Source organism: Molossus molossus, unplaced genomic scaffold (genome assembly GCF_014108415.1).
Source record: "Molossus molossus isolate mMolMol1 unplaced genomic scaffold, mMolMol1.p scaffold_m16_p_18, whole genome shotgun sequence".
In the NCBI taxonomy this organism is placed as follows: Eukaryota; Metazoa; Chordata; class Mammalia; order Chiroptera; family Molossidae; genus Molossus; species Molossus molossus.
Window position 1 is genome coordinate 36,360,893 of NW_023425353.1, and position 20,590 is coordinate 36,381,482.

At 37.2% G+C, this 20,590-nt stretch overlaps 1 protein-coding gene across 3 annotated transcripts in view; it reads left to right on the plus strand.

Moving 5' to 3' along the window:
• TOPBP1 (DNA topoisomerase II binding protein 1) overlaps positions 1-20,292 on the plus strand; it is a 57,587-nt gene extending 37,295 nt beyond the window's left edge. Inside the window, exons 15-28 of one of the 3 annotated variants that reach the window (XM_036266634.1) lie at positions 934-1,107; positions 1,198-1,307; positions 5,940-6,063; positions 7,422-7,568; positions 7,687-7,789; positions 8,570-8,762; positions 11,105-11,325; positions 12,111-12,277; positions 12,467-12,578; positions 14,232-14,395; positions 16,067-16,204; positions 17,503-17,595; positions 17,771-17,932; positions 19,546-20,292. In XM_036266634.1, coding sequence (XP_036122527.1) covers positions 934-1,107; positions 1,198-1,307; positions 5,940-6,063; positions 7,422-7,568; positions 7,687-7,789; positions 8,570-8,762; positions 11,105-11,325; positions 12,111-12,277; positions 12,467-12,578; positions 14,232-14,395; positions 16,067-16,204; positions 17,503-17,595; positions 17,771-17,932; positions 19,546-19,689 — 2,052 coding nt within the window. In that variant the 3' untranslated portion in view covers positions 19,690-20,292. The remainder of the gene's footprint in view (positions 1-933; positions 1,108-1,197; positions 1,308-5,939; positions 6,064-7,421; positions 7,569-7,686; positions 7,790-8,569; positions 8,763-11,104; positions 11,326-12,110; positions 12,278-12,466; positions 12,579-14,231; positions 14,396-16,066; positions 16,205-17,502; positions 17,596-17,770; positions 17,933-19,545) is intronic. The other 2 variants (XM_036266635.1, XM_036266636.1) reach the window with 2 other exon arrangements.
• The last annotated feature ends 298 nt before the right edge of the window (positions 20,293-20,590 follow it).

Below are 20,590 nucleotides of genomic sequence, written 5' to 3' on the forward strand. Positions count from 1 at the left end.
TATCTTCATGCAAGTGAATAAAAAAAAAGACTAATAACCCAATGGGAAAATGATAGGAAGGGATAGCTATCACACAAAATTAAATAGAAATATTATACATGCATAAAGATGTTTAATCTCATTTAGTATAAGAGGGTAGAAAATTAAAACATTCAAGTATATTTATTTAACCTACCCACTGTGCTGTCAAGCATATTGGGAAGCATATCTTTAAATGCTTTGCTCAAGAGAATGTCAATGTTGGTACATACATTTTACTTAATTGGTTCTTTTTACTCTTGCATGTGCAAAATGGTGTGTACAAGGTTAATTGTTGCATCATTATACTGGCAAAAGATTATTAATCTAAATATTCATCAGTTGAGCACTGTTAAATACATTCTTGTTACACATGGGATACTGTGCTGATGGGAAAGAGAATGAGCAAGCGTCTGGACAACAGTGACTTCCTCTCATGAGGGAATTGTGGGTAGCTTGGGAATAGAAACATATTTTGTACTTTTGAAGATTTTTCATAAGTCAGCTCAGTCTGACTTCTTAACCTTCCTTATAGTTGATGTCTTGCTTACATCCATCCTTGCTCACTTTTTTTCTTTTCTGTATTTTTTGTTTGCTTGTTTGTTTTGTTTTTGGTTGTCCTTAATTTAAACAACTTAAATTTTAAGATTCGGGCAAATGTGGTAAAGACTGCTGAAAATGTAAGCTGATCAGTCTCTTTAAAGCAGTTTGCTGGACAGTATGAATTTTTTTTCTTTGTAGTATATAGATACAGATGATATTTCATTTTATTGTTGTTTGGAGGAAAACCAGGGGAGAGTGCAGCTATAATCCAATTACTTTTAAGGTTATCTTTTTTCTCTCTTTAATTCTTCTTTGTTTCTTGTTTTCTATCCCTCTCCACCTCTCTTTCACTCTCCCCCTCCATACATATAGGATGCACTGGCAGCCTTAGAAACTCCAGGAGGGCCTAGCCAGAAGAACAGGAAACTGAGTACACCACTCTCAGAAGTCATTGTCAGAAACTTGAAACTTGCTTTGGCAAATAGCTCGCGAGATGCTGTCGCTCTTTCTGCCAGCCCTCAACTGAAGGATGCTCAATCAAAGAAGGTAGAATTAAATATCTTACTAAAAGGGCATTTTAGATAAAATATTTCAAACAATAATGGTAGATCTGTTTCTTTTCTTTTCCATGGACAGGAAGAAGCTCCAAAGCCACTTCACAAGGTAGTGGTATATGTTAGTAAAAAACTCAGTAAGAAGCAGAGTGAACTAAATGGGATTGCAGCCTCTCTAGGAGCAGATTACAGGTATTTGCACATTTTTCTGATTAGTGGTGATAGAGCCTAAGTTTTTAGGAAAATCTAAAGCTCTTGTGAGTGTCTACAAAGAAACATTTCTTTTGCTTTTTAGTGTGTTGTTTATCTACAAAATCTCTCCAGTTGACTTTTAATTTACATCTTTTAAAATATATTCTGCCATATCAGTTCAGTCTTTTTTTTTTTATCCTCACCCGAGCACGTTTTTGCATTTATCTTCAGATAGAGCGGGAGGGAGGGAGGGAGGAAGAGAGAGAGAGAAACATCGATGTGCGAGAGACACATCAAGTGGCTGCCACCCACATGACCCCAACCAGGGTTAGGAACAAACTGCAACCAAGGTACACACCCTTAGCGAGAACCGAAGCCAGGACTCTCCGGTCCGCGGGCTGATGCTCTAACTGTTGAGCAAAACCAGCCAGGGCTTAGTTCACTCTTATGTATGTGTCTTTTAGGGTATATTCAGCAAAGTTTAGACAACCTATTTTGTGCTGCTCACTGTTCTGGAAACTTGGGCATCTAGGTCAGAGATTAAGCATACTTTTTACCTTAGAGATTTTCAGATTAGAGCCCTTCCATGAGTAGTACTAAGTATTCTAGCAGTACTCTTGAATTAAAGTGGTCTTTTTTTGAGGATGTTTTAATTTCTGTCATTTTTACTACTTCGGAGACATAGATGAGCAGATCTGCCCTCAGCCTGAGATCCAAGCTAAAGATACATCTCTAGCGCAACCGGCATCAGTGAGAGAGAAATGAGAGACCCTTGCCTGTTCCAGCCAGTCTGAGTTCATTGACTCCTCCACTGTCTGCAGTGCTAGCTTTCTTGATCACTTGTATTCAACCGTTCATATGGATAGCATAATGATTGGTTTTACAAGTAACAGTTTGAAGATTACAAGTAGCTTCTCCTTCCCCTGTTTCAGTTAGCTTTCTATTTGATATAAGAAATTAGATCAGGCCATGGTCGGTTTTGCTCAGTGGTTAGTGCATCAGCCCACAGACCAAAGAGTCTGGGGTTTGATTTTGGTCAAGGGCACATACCTTGATTGCAGTTTGGTCCTGGCCCTGGTCGGGGTCATGTGGAAGGCAACCAATCGATGTGTCTCTCTCACATCAGTGTTTCTAACCGCCCCCCCCATCTGAAAATAAATGAAAAAGATCCTCAGGTGAGGATTTAAAAAAAAAAGAAATTAGATCAGGAGAATATAAAAATAAAATGTATCCGTCAGAGTTATATGCATCTTAATGTTTAATGCATCTATTGTAGGATAGTGCAGCTTTTTTTTACTATTCTTAGTATTATCTATTCTATATATATAATATTATCTATTGTCATGTTACATAGTTTCCTATTACCGGTTGCTGAACACTTAGTATGAGCATTATCTCATTTCATTCTCATAATAGCCCTATGAGGGTATATATATTTGAAAAATGGAATTCTTCCTTGGATATGTATGGATGTGGACTTGATGTAAGAATAGAAGGAACATATATGATTTGTGTTTGTATAAGATTTAAAATGCCAGTCCTCTCAGTATGAAGAATAGAATATATTACTGAAATTTCTGTATTAATATATTAACGGATTTCTCAGACTTGGTGATACTTGAGAGGGAAGAATCCTTTAATATGCAGAGGTGACAGTAGTTATGTGTTCATAGGATAATCATTTCTTGAGTGCAGATATCCCAGATGTTCCCTTTCATAAGCTAGGACCAGACCATCCTGAAGAGACCACTGATACTATCTCCCACCTTCCAGAAGTTACACATCTAGGCCAGATCTTCCCAACACCAGATGCAGCATCCCTTTGTATTACAGATATTTATGTAACATTCACTACTAAAATGATTTCATAAATATAAGTTACCTATTTTTATAATTTTTAAAAATAAAAGTCATTAGAAGGCACACAATAACAGAATATATGTTCATGTAAATGCCTATGCCTGCCTACACTAGAAGAAAACAGAGTGTTCATTTGGATGCGTGCACATGTAAAGTCACTTCAGAGGCTACCGCCGGCTGAAACAGATAGAGACTGGGATACCACAGGCAGCATTTCTTTGGGCGATACGACCTTATCAAGATTTGTTCACAATATGGCAAAGTTCCAAATTAAGCAAAATACAGTCTTTCATCAATTACTTCGTAGCTGCATATCTGGTATATTAGTGTATATTAAAACTGCAAAAAAAAATAATTTGTGTTTATATGTAAAGCAGGTTCCATTTAATTTCAGTTGACCCTTTAATAATGTGGGGGTTAAGGGTGCTGATTCCTGCACCTCACCCCTCCTGCCCTATAAAAAATCCCTATATAATTTTTGACTCGTTGAAAACTGCTAATAGCCTACTATGATGCCTTAGCAATAACAGTCAATACATATTTTATGTGTTACATGTATTATGTATACTATATTCTTACAATAAAGTAAACTAGAGAAAAAATGTTAAGAAAATCACAAGGAAGAGAAAATACATTTATAGTACTGTATGTATTTAATGAAAAAAATTTGCATGTAAGTGGACCCATGCAGTTCAAACCTGTATTGTTCAAGGAACTGTATATATGACTTTTTACCTGTGTGGATTTTTGTAGGGACATTAGAAAATCATGTAGGATGTGGAATAATTGTATGTATGATTATTCCTTAGAATGTCTAGGATCCCTAGACCTTACTTAATGCTAGTAACATACCCCCAACATATAAACACACATTATTGTTACAACCAAAATTGCCCCCACAAAGTTTTTAAATAGTTCCTAAAGTAACAATTTTGCTAAAAGCACTGAGCTAGACCAAGGGTTGGGCAGACCAGCCATTTAATTTTATAAGCAAAGTTTTATTGAAACACAGCCATGCCTATTTGTTTACATACAGGAGTAGGCAAAAATAGGTTTACAATTCCTATGGAAAAAGACAAATAATAAAAGAAAAAACTACTCACAGCACTAAACCTACTTTTGCCCCTTCCTGTATTTTCTGTTTCTGCTTTCATAGAACAAGGCAAGGGTTTAGTAGTTGTGAGAGAAATTGTTTGTCCTACAAAATAAATATTTTCATCTGACCTTTTAAGAAAATAATTGCCAGCCCCACTGATCAAAACTATCTATAATCATTGACATTCTGTCCTTCAAGGACCTCTGAGGACTAAAACTCATAGTTTATCCATATTATTACATTATTACAGTGGGTAGTAAACCAAGATAATATAGTTAAAAATATTCCTGTTTTGCTCAGCCCTTGTGGCTTAGTTGATTAAGCGTCGTCCCATAGACTGAGAGGTCCTGGGTTTGATTTTCAGTCAGGGCACATATCTGAGTTGCTGGTTCAATCCTCAGTAGGGGGCGTGCAGGAGGCAGGCAATTGATGTTTTTTTCCCTCTCTAAAAAAATCAATAAAAACATTAAAAAAATATATGTATTCCTGTTTTTCTGAATTATCTTGATAATTTAAGTTTGTGTTGCAGAAATACAAATAATTATTAGGACTAACAACTAAATTAGGCAAAGTGGGAGGAAATATTCCTTCTTGATTTGTTTAATTTGGCTTTTTTAAAAATTCAGAGATGGCCCTGGCCAGTTTGGCTCAGCGGTTAGAGCGTTGGCCTGCGGTCCAGAGAGACCCGGGTTCGGTTCCCGCTAAGGGCACGTACTTCGGTTGCAGTTTGTCCCCGGCCCTGGTTGGTCGTGCGGGTGGCAGCCACTCGATGTGTCCCTTCACGTCGATGTTTCTCTCTCTCTCCCTCCCACTCTATCTGTACAAAAATGGAAAAATATCCTCGGGTGAGGATAAAAAGAAAAAAAAAAGAAAAAAAATTCAGAGATGTTTTTTACTTAGGAAATGGAAAGACTGTTAAGTGGCCATAAAGAGAAACTTGTTTATTTTGGTGATTATATTTAAAAATATAATTTTTACTTCCTCTTTGGTTTTTACTTTATATTTTACAGAATGGTTTACTTTACATTTTTTAGATTATTTTCTAGGTCAGGAGAATATTATATAAGAATCAGGAGATCATAGCAAAATAAAATAGTTAAGAATGTGAGTTTTGAAATCAAACTTGGCTCTATCACTTATTCACTGGATATCCTTGAACATATTTAACCTTGTCCTTTTGTTTTCTTATCTGTTAAATGGATATAATAATACTAGTGTTTCAGGATTGTTGTGAGGAATATTTGGAGATAATGATGTGTAAACTACATGGTCTAGCCCTGGCCAGTTTGGCTTAGAGGTTAGAGTGTTAGCCTGTGGACCAGAGAGTCCTGGGTTTGGTTCTCGCTACGTGCATGTACCTCGGTTGCAGTTCATCCCCGGTCCCAGTTGGGGTCATGCGGGTGGCAACCAGTCAATGTGTCTCTCTCACATTGATGTTTTACTCTCCCTCTCCCTTCCTTTCTCCCTCCCGTTTTATCTAAAGATAAATGCAAAAAATGTCCTCGGGTGAGCATAAAAGAGAGAGGAAGTGAGTGGGAGAGAGAGATAAAAACATCAATGAAAGCCACACTGGCCGGACAAGGGTCAAAATATTCTATCCATAGAGAATAATGATCATCTTAAACTAATGTAGGTATTTCTCTTAGTTACTTGGTTTTTATACTTGGTTGTTTCAGGTGGAGTTTTGATGAAACAGTGACTCATTTCATCTATCAAGGACGACAGAATGACACTAATCGGGAGTATAAGTCTGTAAAAGAAAGAGGAATACACATTGTTTCAGAGCACTGGCTTTTAGAAGTAAGCAATACTTTTTATCCTCTCCTGTCTGTTAAAATGTATATGAATATTATAATTTCAAGACATAAGCCAGTTTCAGTGTATGTAAAGAAGTTTGCTAACCTTAGTTATTTAATAGTGCACATTTCATTTCTTGACATCAAAAACCGAAGATCTTTATTATCTTTATTTTCAAAATACTTAAGTCTTTAATGGGTACTCTTTCTGAGTCTCTGATTCTATTTACTAATTAGAAATGATGTGAAAGAAAATTTTATAATAATTTGAGGAGGATTAATTAATGTTTGTATTTACCAATACAACAGTATTTTATTTTTTCCCCTTTCCTTTCCTTGTATTTTTCCCTGCAATGTGGTTGATACCTTGGCAAAAGCATAGACTTAGAATTATATAGTTTTTCAATCCTCACCTGAGGACATTTTTCCATATTTTGTTCAGATAGAGTGGGAGGGAGAGAGAGAGAGAAACACTGACGTGAAAGGGACACATCGAGTGGCTGCCACCCACACAACCCAACCAGGGCCGAGGACAAACTGCAACCAAGGTACGTGCCCTTAGCGGGAACCGAACCCAGGTCTCTCTGGACCGCAGGCCGAAGCTCTAACCGCTTTGGCCAGTTTGGCTTAGAGGTTAGAGTGTTAGCCTGTGGACCAGAGAGTCCCGGGTTTGGTTCTCGCTACGTGCATGTACCTCGGTTGCAGTTCATCCCCGGTCCCAGTTGGGGTCATGCGGGTGGCAACCAGTCAATGTGTCTCTCTCACATTGACTGGTTGCCACCCGCATGACCCCAACTAGCACTGGATGGCCAAACCATCCAGTGCTAGAATTAGATTTTTATACTTTAGTGGACATGACATTAAAAAGTGAGGACAGTATTGAATGTAGTTGTAAAAATGTTTTAAAAACTTTTTTTTAAAGCCTTGTCTGGTTTGGCTCAGCAGTTAGAGCGTCGGCTTGCGGTCCAGAGAGACCCGAGTTCAGTTCCCGCTAAGGGCACGTACCTCCATTGCAGTTTGTCCCCTACCCTGGTTGGGTTGTGTGGGAGGCAGCCACTCGATGTATCCTTTTCACATCGATGTTTCTCTCTCTCTCCCTCCCACTCTATCTGAACAAAAAAAAAATGGAAAAATGTCCTTGGGTGAGGATTAAAAAAAAAACAAACTTTTTTTAAGATGAGGACGGTTTAACTGTCCTTTGTATAATGAATTTTTTTTATTGTCAACTGGTTTTCAAAGTTTTAATTTTGTAAATTTTACCATCTTATTACCTAATGTACTGGTTATCCTTTTCCCAACTTAACACCATTTATTCTCTGAGATTTTTTCAGTCCTGTTTTAAAGTACACCATTGTATTGCAGTGTGCCCAGGAGTGTAAACACCTTCCTGAATCTCTGTATCCACATACCTATAATCCCAAAATGAGCTTGGATATCAGCGCAGTGCAAGATGACAGACCCTGTAATAGTCGACTGGTTTCAGCTAGCAGGACAACAAAGGATGCTGAGGTAGGTAATATGGATGGTACCTTTTTCCCCTCCTTGAGCTGAGGGTACAATCATATATTGCTGTGAGACCTTATACCATGGCTTATTTTGAGCAATTGTAATTTTTCTCCTTTAATAGCCAGATCATTTGCCTGTAAAAGAAAATAATATAGATAATATGACCATTGATAACAAAGAAGTGGCTACATCAAATGGAAACGGGAGGAATGACTCCAAAGGAGGTAATATATTTTAAATTACACACAAATTATTAACATATGATTCCTTTGCATCAGATAGAAAAATAAGTTATTTTCTATGATGCTAAATAGAAACAAAGCTTAATTTGAGGAAGTTCCATGCCTATCATTAAGTAATAATTTGCAAAAGTTTAAGTGATTTAAGTGTGAAATTTGTGGAACTAGGTGTTTTATAGAGTAAAAATGGCCCACTTTATTCAGCTAGTTCCTTGTTGACGGGCATCTAGGTTATTTCTGACATCTTGCTATTATAAAGTATACTGCAGTGAATAGTCTTATATCTATATAGGTGTCCTCTTTTTAATGGATTAACATTTTCTATTTTCCATATTCATCCTTTCCTACCAGAGCTTTCCCTGTGACTAACCTATTTAGTTACTCCCACTGTGTTCATTCCAAAAATATTTATTTAGTACCTTTTCAGTGTTTAGTCTATAAGGAACTCAAACATAAATATATTGTGGTGTGTTTTCAAGGATCATAGGGGAAAATCATATACATAAATGATTGTAATGCACCTCAGAGTATAGTACCTAACGTGAGCGTGTATAAGAAGGAGGCATGGAGCTCTACAAAAGAGAGAACCACTGCAAGTCTTAGCACTATTCACAGTCCTTAGTACATTATTATAGCCTGTGTATTCAGTAAATGTCAGGTTAATAAAATGGTGTTCAACTAAATCTAGACAAAATCATTAATATGCATAAATGTGATTTTAAAAAAAGAGAAACTTGCCTTGATAGGTATTTTGTGTGTTTCAAGCTCTGACACAGACTTTGGAGATGAGAGAGAATTTCCAAAAGCAGCTGCAGGAAATAATGTCTGCAACATCAATAGTGAGACCCCAAGGGCAGAGGACCTCCCTTTCAAGAAGTGGTTGTAACAGTGCGTCTTCAACCCCTGACAGCGCTCGCTCCGCCCGCAGTGGACGAAGTAGAGTCCTGGAGGCCCTGAGGTATGTACCTATCCCTCCTTATGGTGGCGGAAAGGAGGGACTGGATGACTTGAGAGAAGGGTAACTCCTTGTGTAGGTACCTACTGGCTCAGTTCCATGAGTTAGCCCTAACTTTGCTTTTTTTTTTTTAATTATTAAAGAAGTTTAGAATATCAAGACCACTAAAAGGGTTATACTACTGGGCCTTATTTAGCCCAAACTATACACGGGGTTCACAAAAGTAGGTTTACAGTTGTGAGTACATGAAGCACAGAGTTTATTCTTTTTTTTATCCTCACCCGAGGATATTTTTCCATTTTTTGTACAGATAGAGTGGGAGGGGGAGAGAGGAAGGAGAGAGAGAGAGAAACATCGACGTGAAGGGACACATCGAGTAGCTGCCACCCGCACGACCAACCAGGGCCGGGGACAAACTGCAACCGAGGTACGTGCCCTTAGCGGGAACCAAACCCGGGTCTCTCCGGACCGCAGGCCGACGCTCTAACCGCTGAGCCAAACTGGCCAGGGCTTCTTGAATGATTATTATTATTTTCCATATTAAAACTCTAAACCTACTTTTGCCCACCCCTGTATATTATATTCAGATATCACCTTCCTTGCTTTTCCGTCTTCCTCCCTTGTGCCAAGCAGTTCTGGGATTCTGAATTGGGGACAGGAAACATACAGACATTTTGTTCCTCACCAAGTAGTGCTTCACAGTGAGGCATCATTTAAACAGTTATTTCTTATTAGAACGACATGTATTTTGTATTGTCTACAAATCTGTCTTCTAGGAAAGGTGATTCCAGCTCTTGGTGTAATGTGACTTCGTTCGGTAGCATTACCTCATTTTTTCTCTGGTAGAAAACCCTCCAGTTATATGATGAGCGTTATGGGACTTACATCTTGAATTAATTAAGCTGTGCATTTATTTTATAACTATATTTCATGAGGCTAATTCTTTATCTGAGTACTAACTGGCTTTTTGTTAATATACTTCAGGTCATGTTTTATGAGTATAGAGAGCCTCAGTTTTGTGCCAAACTAGAGTAAATACCCTGAGAATAAAAGGCTGTCCCGCTTGTTTTTGAGGCAAATAAAGTCTTAGGGGGTAGCATCAGTTTTGGTAAATTATTACTTCGTTGTTAATCCTCACCCTAGAACGTTTTACCATTTATTTTTTGGATAGAGTGGGAGGGAGAGAGAGACAGAGAAACATCAATGTGAGAGAGACACATCAATTGGTTGCTTCCCACATGACCCCAACCTGGGCCAGGGATTGAACCTGCAACCCATGTGCATACTCTTGATCAGGAATCGAACCTGTGACCCTTTGGTCCAAGGGCTGATGTTCAAACCAACTGAACCAAACTGGAAAGGGCAGTAAATTATTTTTACTATGATTTTATTTATGTGTGTATAAATTGGATTGTACATAATATGTAATGGGATTATATGACATGCATGTGTGTTTGTGTGTGTGAAAGATTTGGTACGTATCTTGAAAGAAAATAGTTGGAATTCTATTGATTCTCCAGTGCAGTTGTTACAGTTACACTATAAAATGCTCTTTATTTTAGTTTAGCAAAAGGCTGGTCTACCTGTGACTCTGGGAGGTTTGGTTACCAAGAGTAAAAGTTCCTTTTTTTAAGGCAGAATTTACAAATATACTTCCCATGTAATTATAGTTAGTAGTTCAAGTGATAAAAATACAACTACCGGTAAGCAAAGGAACCAGTTTTCTAAAGATTACCATGTTTTCCTAAGCCAATATAACTAAGAAAACTCCCTTTTTCAAATGAAGCAGTCATTTTGGAATTAACATTTTTTTGACAGTGAACTTTTTTTTTTATCCTCAATCAAGGACATTTTTCCATTTTTTGTTCAGATAGAGTGGGAGGGAGAGAGAGGAAGAGAGAGAAATATCGACATGACAGGGACACATCGAGTGGCTGCCACCCGCACGACCAACCAGGGTCGGGGACAAACTGCAACCGAGGTACGTGCCCTTAGCGGGAACCGAACCCGGGTCTCTCCGGACCGCAGGCCGAAGCTTTAACTGGTGAGCCAAACTGGCCAAGGCCTGACTGCACTTTTAAACTCTTTTTGAAGTTTTAAATATTTGAACGTTCAATCAAAGTATGTTTCATTTTCTCACTAAAAGAGATAAGTTTCTGGGAAACATTTTATAAATAAAATATTTTCCAGAGTTTATTTATTCAGTAAAAAATTTCAAGGGTTCATTGTGTGCTAGATGGGCATATAAAGGTGAACCACAAATGTACTGTTGAACATAAGGAATTTATGAATGTGGGTTTTGTTGTGGCTGTCTGTTTATTAAAATTGTCATTTTCATTCCTTAGGCAGTCTCGTCAAACAGTACCTGATATCAACACTGAACCCTCCCAGAATGAGCAGATCATTTGGGATGACCCTACAGCCAGAGAGGAGAGGGCAAGGCTTGCCAGCAATTTGCAGTGGCCTAGTTGTCCTACACAATACTCTGAACCTCAGGTTGACATTAGAAAATTGGAGGATTCTCCTTTCCAAGAGTCTTTATGTGATTTAAAAACTGCTGAACAGGGTAATGAGAAAGAAATCTATTTACTTCTTTGTATTAAGTACATGTTGACCTCTTGAAAATAAACAGATAAGCACTTTGTGGTTCTTTTAATTGTACATGCAAATGAAAGTCTTAGGTATTTCTAATTTGTTTTAAACCTAAGATTCAGAAAAATAATTATACGTTGTAATTAAATTATCAGCAAATTGAAACTTACGTTTTGATTTTTAAATTTAGAAATTTAGGATTAGGTATTATTTCCCAGACATGATTTTCACTATTATTCTTTCTTTTAGTCTAGTCCTTTTTGCACGTGTTTTTACTCTTAATCATCTTATTTTCATGTAAATCTTCTTCTGAATTCTACTCAACACATACCTACACTTGTTCTTTGGACTTGTATGAGTTTCTTTCTGAATTCCCCTGTTGTTTTCTTCCTTGGTCTTTACCTTGAAAACAAGATGTTTCCTATCTCCCATCTTTGGTCATTTGTCCCCCCTTCACATCAATAGATTATTTCTCTGCACTTGATACATAGATTTATCTTTGCTTCTAATTTTCTCCAAATGCAACATTGCTTTAATCTTACAAATTTGGGCCACTTTTTACTGATGAAAGCTGGCTTTTAAAGAAAGGGTTGGGAGAGGCCCCTAGATAACACCATTTGCCCTTTCATTGCTAATTAATTGCATGTATTTATAAACTGTGGAAATAGGTCACTTCTTTTGCATGTACTTTTTACATTCCAGAATTTGTTCTTAGTCATGTTTGGATGATATCACATTGCAACACTTTATTGCCCTCAGCTGCCTGTGGTCCTGGAAACACACACGTGACTGAAGCTCCAAAACACCCAACCTCTGAAGAACTGGAGACTCCAGTAAAAGACAGCCACCTGATCCCGACGCCTCAAGCCCCCAGTATTGCCTTCCCCCTAGCCAACCCTCCTGTGGCACCACACCCTAGAGAAAAGGTTTGTTTACTCTTAGTGTGGTGATCATAGCTTTTGGTTATTGCTGTTGTGCGGCATTCAGAATTTATTGATATCAATATCGAGGGTTCATCAAATGTTGAAAACTTCATTTCTTGCATTGTATTTTTATATTTGATAACTCAGAAGACTAAAAATGTTACTTTTTCTAAAATAACTCTTCCATTTCAGATTATAACAATAGAGGAGACTCGTGAAGACTTAAAAAAACAATACACATTTCAATTGTCATCTCTGAATCCTCAAGAACGTATTGATTATTGTCATCTGATCGAGAAACTAGGTACAAGTATTTTACTTAAGTAAAATCCCATAGAGTAACCTTTATTTAGAAGGCAAATGTGATTGATATTGATATCATTTGTAAGGTATAGACATTGATACAAAAAAGATGGTTAATTTGTCTGAGATGAAAGATTGAGTCAACATTAGAACTTTTATTTTATAAAGCTTAAATCTAAAGTCACTGGGTCATAGGATTTAAAGATTTAAGTTGAAATCAACCATTAAGGGTTAAGAATCTTTTGTGCTGCTTTGAGCATTTATTTGTTCATTGATGAAATCTTGGACCAAATCAATGAAATTATGGACTTACAGTATAAGTAAAACCACATTTTAATGAAGTTGAAGGTATGTAATATTTTTATTCCATTAGTGGTCAGGCTCTCCATCTGACATCATTCTAGAGGCAGCACACCAGGTAATCTGGTGTTCTTCAGCCCCATACCTGGTGCTCTCTGTGCTTTTAAGGGTGTGGAGAACCATAATACATGTTTGTTTAAAGATTTCCATCAGATACAGTTGTACACTTGTACAGTTGAAAAACTGTTTCTTGGAAACTATTCAGGTGGAACATTTTGTTCCCCAATTATATAATAAATTAGATGGAATTGTAAGTCAGAATTGATAAGCTTTTTCCCAGAGCTCACCAAAATGGAATGCTCAAATGTCTATATCCTATAGATGGTTCCATCTCTGAAAACTCTGGGCAAGAGTAGAAACAATTAGAAAATAGTCTAGAATAGGATGGAGTACAGGGGCACGTGAGTATAGATTGTGCTGGAAGTGGGAGTCTGTGACTACAGGGTTTCTGATAGGAATGCACAGAGGCCCTTGACTTCATAAATGAAGCAGCTATGAACTGACATACATAAATCAGTCTATTATGTTGTAAGTTTGTTATATAGAATAAGATATTGATATTATATGGAATTTTTACCTTGTTTTGTCATCTCTCTGATCCTGGGTTACTCTATGTCCCCATATGTAAATTGCAGAGAATAATAGTCATAATTGTAACTTCATAGTTGTAAGGATTAAATGAGCTAATAATCTTGAGTACTTTCAACAGTCCCTGGCATATAGTAAGCATTGCTGCGGTTGTTAGTCATCTCTAATGCATGAGTTCGAATGTTCTGGTAACATCTTAGTAAGTCCTTGCTGTATTTCCCCCTACCCAGTAGTTAAGCTAAGCTCTAATGTAAGAATCAACACCATGCTCTGCATAAGCTTATATTTACTTATGCCTTCTCTTGTTCCTCAAAGTCAGGCTTCACCCACCTATATCTGAGAAGACTTTTTAGCTCCCGCCTGCTGCTTTGTCTCTACCTAGCATGTGTATTTTCTCCCAAGCTCCTCTGGTCAGCTGACCTTATGTCCCTTCACAGAAAGTTTTTTTCCGCTTCTAGTCTGTAGATGTCCCTTTTTTACTTCCCTCTCTCTGGGTATCTATATTCAGTGCTTAAAATTGCTAAGGTAGTTGAAACCTAAGAAATATAGCAACTAACTGCAGTATGTGGCCCTTGTATTGTAATAAACAGGTGCAGACAGGAAAACTTGAACAAGGATTTAGAAATAGCAAAGAACTTTTGTTAATTATTCAAATCTGATAAGGGCATTGTGGCTAAATAAGAAAATTTCCCCATTTTTCTCTCAGGTGGATTAGTCATAGAGAAGCAGTCCTTTGATCCCAACTGTACCCACATTGTTGTGGGGCATCCACTTCGAAACGAGAAGTATTTAGCCTCAGTGGCAGCTGGGAAGTGGGTCCTTCATCGCTCCTATCTTGAAGCATGCAGGACTGCTGGGCACTTCGTGGCGGTGTGTATTCAATTCATGTAAAGGGTCATTTTTCTTTAAAAGTGATTATCTTCATAATTGATTCCAACACATACACAGACCATTTGTGTAATTGAAATAACCAAATGTGACCAATTAGAGTATACCAATTTTATAAGGTCCACATTAACCAATAAGCAAAAAAACTTATATAGACCCAGATTCCTAGTTATGTCAGTTTGATTTAATTTGCTTATGTGTTTTTTTTTATCCTCACCCGAGGATATTTTTCCATTTTTTGTATAGATAGAGTGGGAGGGAGAGAGAGGAAGAGAGAGAGAGAGAGAAACATCAACGTGAAGGGACACATCGAGTGGCTGCCACCCGCACGACCAACCAGGGCCGGGGACAAACTGCAACCGAAGTACGTGCCCTTAGCGGGAACCGAACCCGGGTCTCTCTGGCCAGGGCTGCTTATGTTTTTTAATTGAAATAACAGTATATATTAAAATGATCTCACTGTGCCCTGGCCGGTTTGGCTCAGTGGTTGGAGCGTTGGCCTGAGGTCCAGAGAGACCCAGGTTTGGTTCCTGCTAAGGGCATGTACCTCAGTTGCAGTTTTTCCCCGGCCCTGGTTGGTAGTGCGGGTGGCAGCCACTCGATGTGTCCCTTTCACGTTAATGTTTCTCTCTCTTCCTCCCATTCTGTCTGAACAAAAAATGGAGAGATGTCCTTGGGTAAGGATTAAAAAAAAAAATTATCTCACTGTAAGCTTTTATCTTTACTGCGAGCCAATTAAATATTAAACTAGCACTAGCCAGTTTGGCTCAGCGGTTAGAGCGTCGGCCCGTGGACCAAAGAGTCATGGATTTGATTCCGGTCAAGGGCAGGTACCTCAGTTGCGGTTTGTCCCCGGCCCTGGTAGAGATTGTGCGGGAGGCAACCAGTCAGTGTGTCTCTCTCACATCAATGTTACTCTCTCTCCTTCCCTCCCACTCTGTCTGAAGATAAATAGAAAAATATCTTCTCGTGAGGATTAAAAAAATAAAATAATAAATATTAAACTAATTATTTGAACTGTTTTGGTTCCTAACTTACCATCACAGTTGTATCTGTCTTGAATTTTTAAAATTTTTCAATCAAGATCTCCTAGGAATCGCGTCTATAGGCAGCTAATCAAGCTGTTCATACATACCTTCTCTGAGACAATGTCCTTCTGTGAAGTTCATTCTACAGTGGGTGAAGCCCAGTAATCTAAATATTACCAATTGCTATGGTTGTCTGTATTTCTTAGAAATGTGTGCAATATTTTTTTGATTCTTAATAAAAAACCACATATACTTACTTGGCTCTCATATGAAGCCAAATTAATATACATTTCCTTCATACCCATAAACTGGTGCTTGCTTAGTATTCTCTGTATTTACAACAATTGAGTGTATAATTTTTTTTTCTTTTTTCTTTACCCGAGGGTATTTTTTAATTTATCATTAGATAGAATGGGAGGGAGAAAGAAGGCCAGAGAGAAATATAACCAAGGTCTGTGCCCTTGACCAGAATCGAACCCATGACTCACTGGTCCATGGGCTGATGCTCTAATTGCTGGGCCAAACCGGGCAGGGCTTAAATGTATAGTTTTTAACTCTTACTAGATTGTGAACTCCTTAAGGACATACTGTAGGAACTCAAAAGTTTGTTGGACTAATTCTCTAGGAAGAAGACTATGAATGGGGAAGTAGTTCCATACTTGATGCTTTGACTGGAATCAGTGTACAGCAACGAAGATTAGCACTTGCAGCAATGAGATGGAGGAAAAAAATCCAGCAAAGTCAAGAATCAGGTGTTATTGAGGTATTAACATATGAAATTATGTAGACAATATTAATTGCATTCAACATCATGACTATTTCAGATTAAGTTTTTCTTTTAAGAGAATGTACTTGACAAAATAAGAATAATTCTGTTTGCCTTCTATCCATTTATTAATATGCTTAGTTTGGGCATTCTAAATTGAGCTTAATATTAATTTTCTAATTAACAGTAAGATATGTATAATGTAAATTATTTTTTTAAAAATTATCAACATGTAAAATGTGATCCACATATTTCTTCCAAAAATCCTTTCAGCATCTAACTTCAGGAGTTCTTAACTTGGGATCCACAGACTTTCCCAAAGAAGTTTGTAGATTAAATTCAGGAAGGCTATATACTTTAGATGGGGGTGGGGAGGAGAATATCCTTCTTTTTACTAACCTCTAACTAAAAGTTAACATTTCCTTTAATTGCAAATCCACCTAACAAATCACAACACTATTAACATTACCTATGACTTCGCCTCAAGAGAAGTCAGATATTTTTGCTTTGTATTATAAGTATCCTGAAGTGTTTATGTTCACTACTTTAAAATAGTAGTATTCGACTTACCACTACACTTTTGATTTAATGTGTTAACATAGAAGCACATCTATTATGTCACAATTTTTAAAATAGGAAATAATTTGATTGAAAATTATCATATGTAATCTTATATATTTTGAACATTTAAATAACATTCATGTGGTATGGAAATTACACAACAAAGCTGTTATTTTAAACAAGTTATTTAGAGAACAGGTCTATAGGTTTTCCTGACTGTAAAAGGGGTCTGTGGCTCACAAAAAGGTTAAGAAACCCCGAGTTCAGAAATCTTTTTATTGTATTCTGAGTTCTCCACATCCTTGTTAGTTTTTATTTTCTTTCTTCTAAAGTAATTCCACTGTATATATCCAATTTGCAAATATTTTCAAGAGAAATATAATGGAGGCTTCATGTAATCTAAGAAGCTGTGCTTTAGGCTCTACCCTTGATTAATTAGAAGAAAAAATAGTGGAAGAGAGTCAACAAAAGTCAGGTTGTTTTGTTTTAATGTCACCTAATTATTAAATCATTTCCTTCATTCTCCAAGTATTTCGTGGTGGCTTGCTTTGTGCCAGACTTAGCTGTGTGCTTCAGATGGTTCTGGCAGAGACAGTTACCACTGTGGCAGACTGTAGGTTATAAGATTATTTACTGACATAAAGCTACATTTACAGATAAAATAATATATTATCTGTATTGTTCTTTCATTTATTTTCCAAATAATTTCAACCCAGTTATTTTTTTATTTGCAGGGGGCGTTTAGCGGGTGGAAGGTTATCTTACATGTTGCTGATCAGTCCCGAGAAGCAGGATTTAGACGTTTGCTTCAGTCCGGAGGGGCAAAGGTTTGTGTTAAATCAATTTACTGAAATTTTTACATGAATTGTTTTCTGACCAAGGTTGCTATGATCAGTCAGTTCCTGACTTTCTGTATTTTGTGAGTTGGTAATCCTTAAGTACAGATGATACAGTGGAATTACTTTGGGACGCTGACAGATTGTGGTGCTTCTTGTTCTTTAGGTGCTACCTGGTCATTCTATGCCTTTATTTAAAGAAGCCACACATCTGTTTTCTGACTTTAATAAAGTGAAACCAGATGACTCAGGAGTTAATATAACAGAAGCTGCTGCCCAGAATGTGTACTGCTTGAAAACAGAATACATTGCTGACTATCTTACGCAGGTTTGTAAGATTCTGTCCTTGACCTCATTACCACAGATCTGGTTATATGTGCATAGAGAAGTAGCTGCACATCTAAACTGTCAGCTTATTAGTCCAGTGTCAGTCTTCTGTTATTCTGTTTAACCCCTTTCCATTTCATTCTGTCTTTTATAATAATGAACACATATGGAAACATTTAGCTTGGAAGTTAAATATGAGCTATGTATAAAAATCTAGTTGCCTCTGAAAGTGCCCTTGTAGATGTTAGAATATAAAGAAAGCAGAAACTGATTTTAAGAATCCAAGGAGAAACATTTACCCAAGGGTCCTTCTTTAGTTTCCTTGGCCTTTTGCAATGATATATGGTAAACACCTGTGTTAGATGCTAAGGTGAGCCAACATCTGCTAGATGGAGGGCTGGCTACACTTGTGTAGTGAGTGGCCCGTGTTGCATGATTTGCACAGGCAAAGAAAAATCTTCCTGGCACTAGAGTGCTTAAAATGCCACCAGGAACCAGCAAAGTGTGACACATGCTCATAAATGTCTTTACCATGAAGGATTTCAAGCAGAATAGCGTAGAAATAAGGGGAAGCCAGAATTCATCCTGCCTTGTGATTTTTGCTGCTTATGCTTGGGACTTGCCTTGGGTTTAAAAGAAAGAATGCCTAAAGCAAACATGAAGCCTTTGTCATAAAGCAGTGGGTGGACTGTATCTCATCCCCTCCAAAGTCCCGGTCATCTCAGGTGCACAGCTGCTATCTAAGATAAGAACTGGTAATTATTAATCACCTGTATTGTGCTGGGCACAGTGTTTGTACATGCATTCTCATTTCATTTGTTTTCTTACATATAAAAGAATGTATGAAACATATATGTATTGGTTAAAGAATAGCAAACTATTGTCTGGGTACCCAGGTTAAGAACTAGAACTAGTAACACTTTCATCCCCATAGGCATTTCCTATTGCATTTCCCTCCTTCCCCCCAGAGGTAATTGCTGTCTGACCTTTGGTTGTGTCCCCTGCCTTCCTCAGATTGTAGTATGCCAAGGTACTAGGTGTCTGGAGGAACGCATTGTGCTGTAGTGACAGTCTATTTTATGTATGTTGGAATAGAGTTGTGAGAAGAACATAAGGGTGTTGGAGTCACATAGAGAAGTATATAAATTTTGGCTTTGCCACTTGGGTAGTTATGTAACATTGATTGTTATTTAACCTTTTTATTTTATCTGTAAAATGGGGAGTAAACATCTCTCACATGTTTATTGTCAAGATCAAGTAAAAATTCAGTAAAAAAGTGTTTTCAAAAATTACATTAAGCATACTGTCTCACACTTGATAACTGTTAATTATATTTTTCCAAATTTTCCATATTCTATATTTAATCCATACTTTACAGATAAAACCATTATTCAGGTCTGAGCTATAAGCTCTTTGTTCTGATAAAAGGTGAGGTTGTCAATAGGGACTGCTTAGTAAATGTGACAGGTGATAAGTAGCATAACTTGAAAGGCCAGTGTTTTCTTTCCAAGAACTCAGTAATGAAAAAGCAGAGTAAAGGAATCTATTACCTGATCATTTGACACTGAAATCTGAATAAAATGAATAATGTCAGGTTTTTTCCCCCTTTCGTAGGAAACCCCTCCTCGAGTAGAAAATTACTGTTTACCAGAGGCTGTTTCGTTTCTTCAGAATAATAAGGAGCTGGGGCCTGGATTATCACAAAAAAGAAAAGCTCCTACAGAGAAAAATAATACCAAACGATCCAGAGTGCACTAATCGTATCTGCCTTTCAGTTACCAAACAGTAATTGGTTTAAATTAAAAGCTTGAATGTTACTGTGATGGGTTTATGTAGAGATGACGGACAATTCCTCTTCATAGTGTAATGATGACCCTGCTTGAAGTTAGTTTTTAACACTTGCAATTTTAATCAGTGAAGTATTAACTTCCTGAGTGGAGTTAACCTGAACTAACATACAGCTCCTCAGCTAGCTTGTCGTTAAACCACACTGAGGGGCAAGGGGCTTTTATGTATATATTTTCTTGTAAATATCTGAGGCTGCAATTTAGTGGAAGTTTTTTTTAGCAAAGTGATGGATTTTGCCTTAAAATGTCTGCTTTAATTCATAACAAGGAAGTTGTTGATTGGGATTTATTCATGTTTTCCTGATTTTTAAATTGTCACCATTTTACCTCTTTTTAACAGGAGCCTGAGCTCAAGGTTTAATGAGGAACTGAGGCTTTAAAATGTGTATGTATATTTGTACAAATATCCATGATGTGTGCTAAGTGTGGGTGCCAGACTTGGAAAATAAAGACAATAAAGAATAAAAGTAGTGACTCAGATTAGTTGTTAAGACAGGTAAGTTTTTTTAAAAGAAATGTATTCTGGTATTCATTCTCTTGTTGAAGCAATAACAGATTTATAAAACCATTTAAAAAGAGAATTGCTAGTTATATGTATATGTCTGATGTTATTTATTTAGAATATTGTTCTATTGGGTTAAAAAAAAATACCCTTATTAGAAACACAAAATTGCATTAGCCTTTATTACCAAGTACTACATGCATTACCACAGTCTTCCAAATATAAAGCTACCTCGTTTTGTTTAAGGGACAAACCAGAATCAGGACCATACTTTTTATGTTAATGATTTTTTGAAAGGAATACTCAGGTC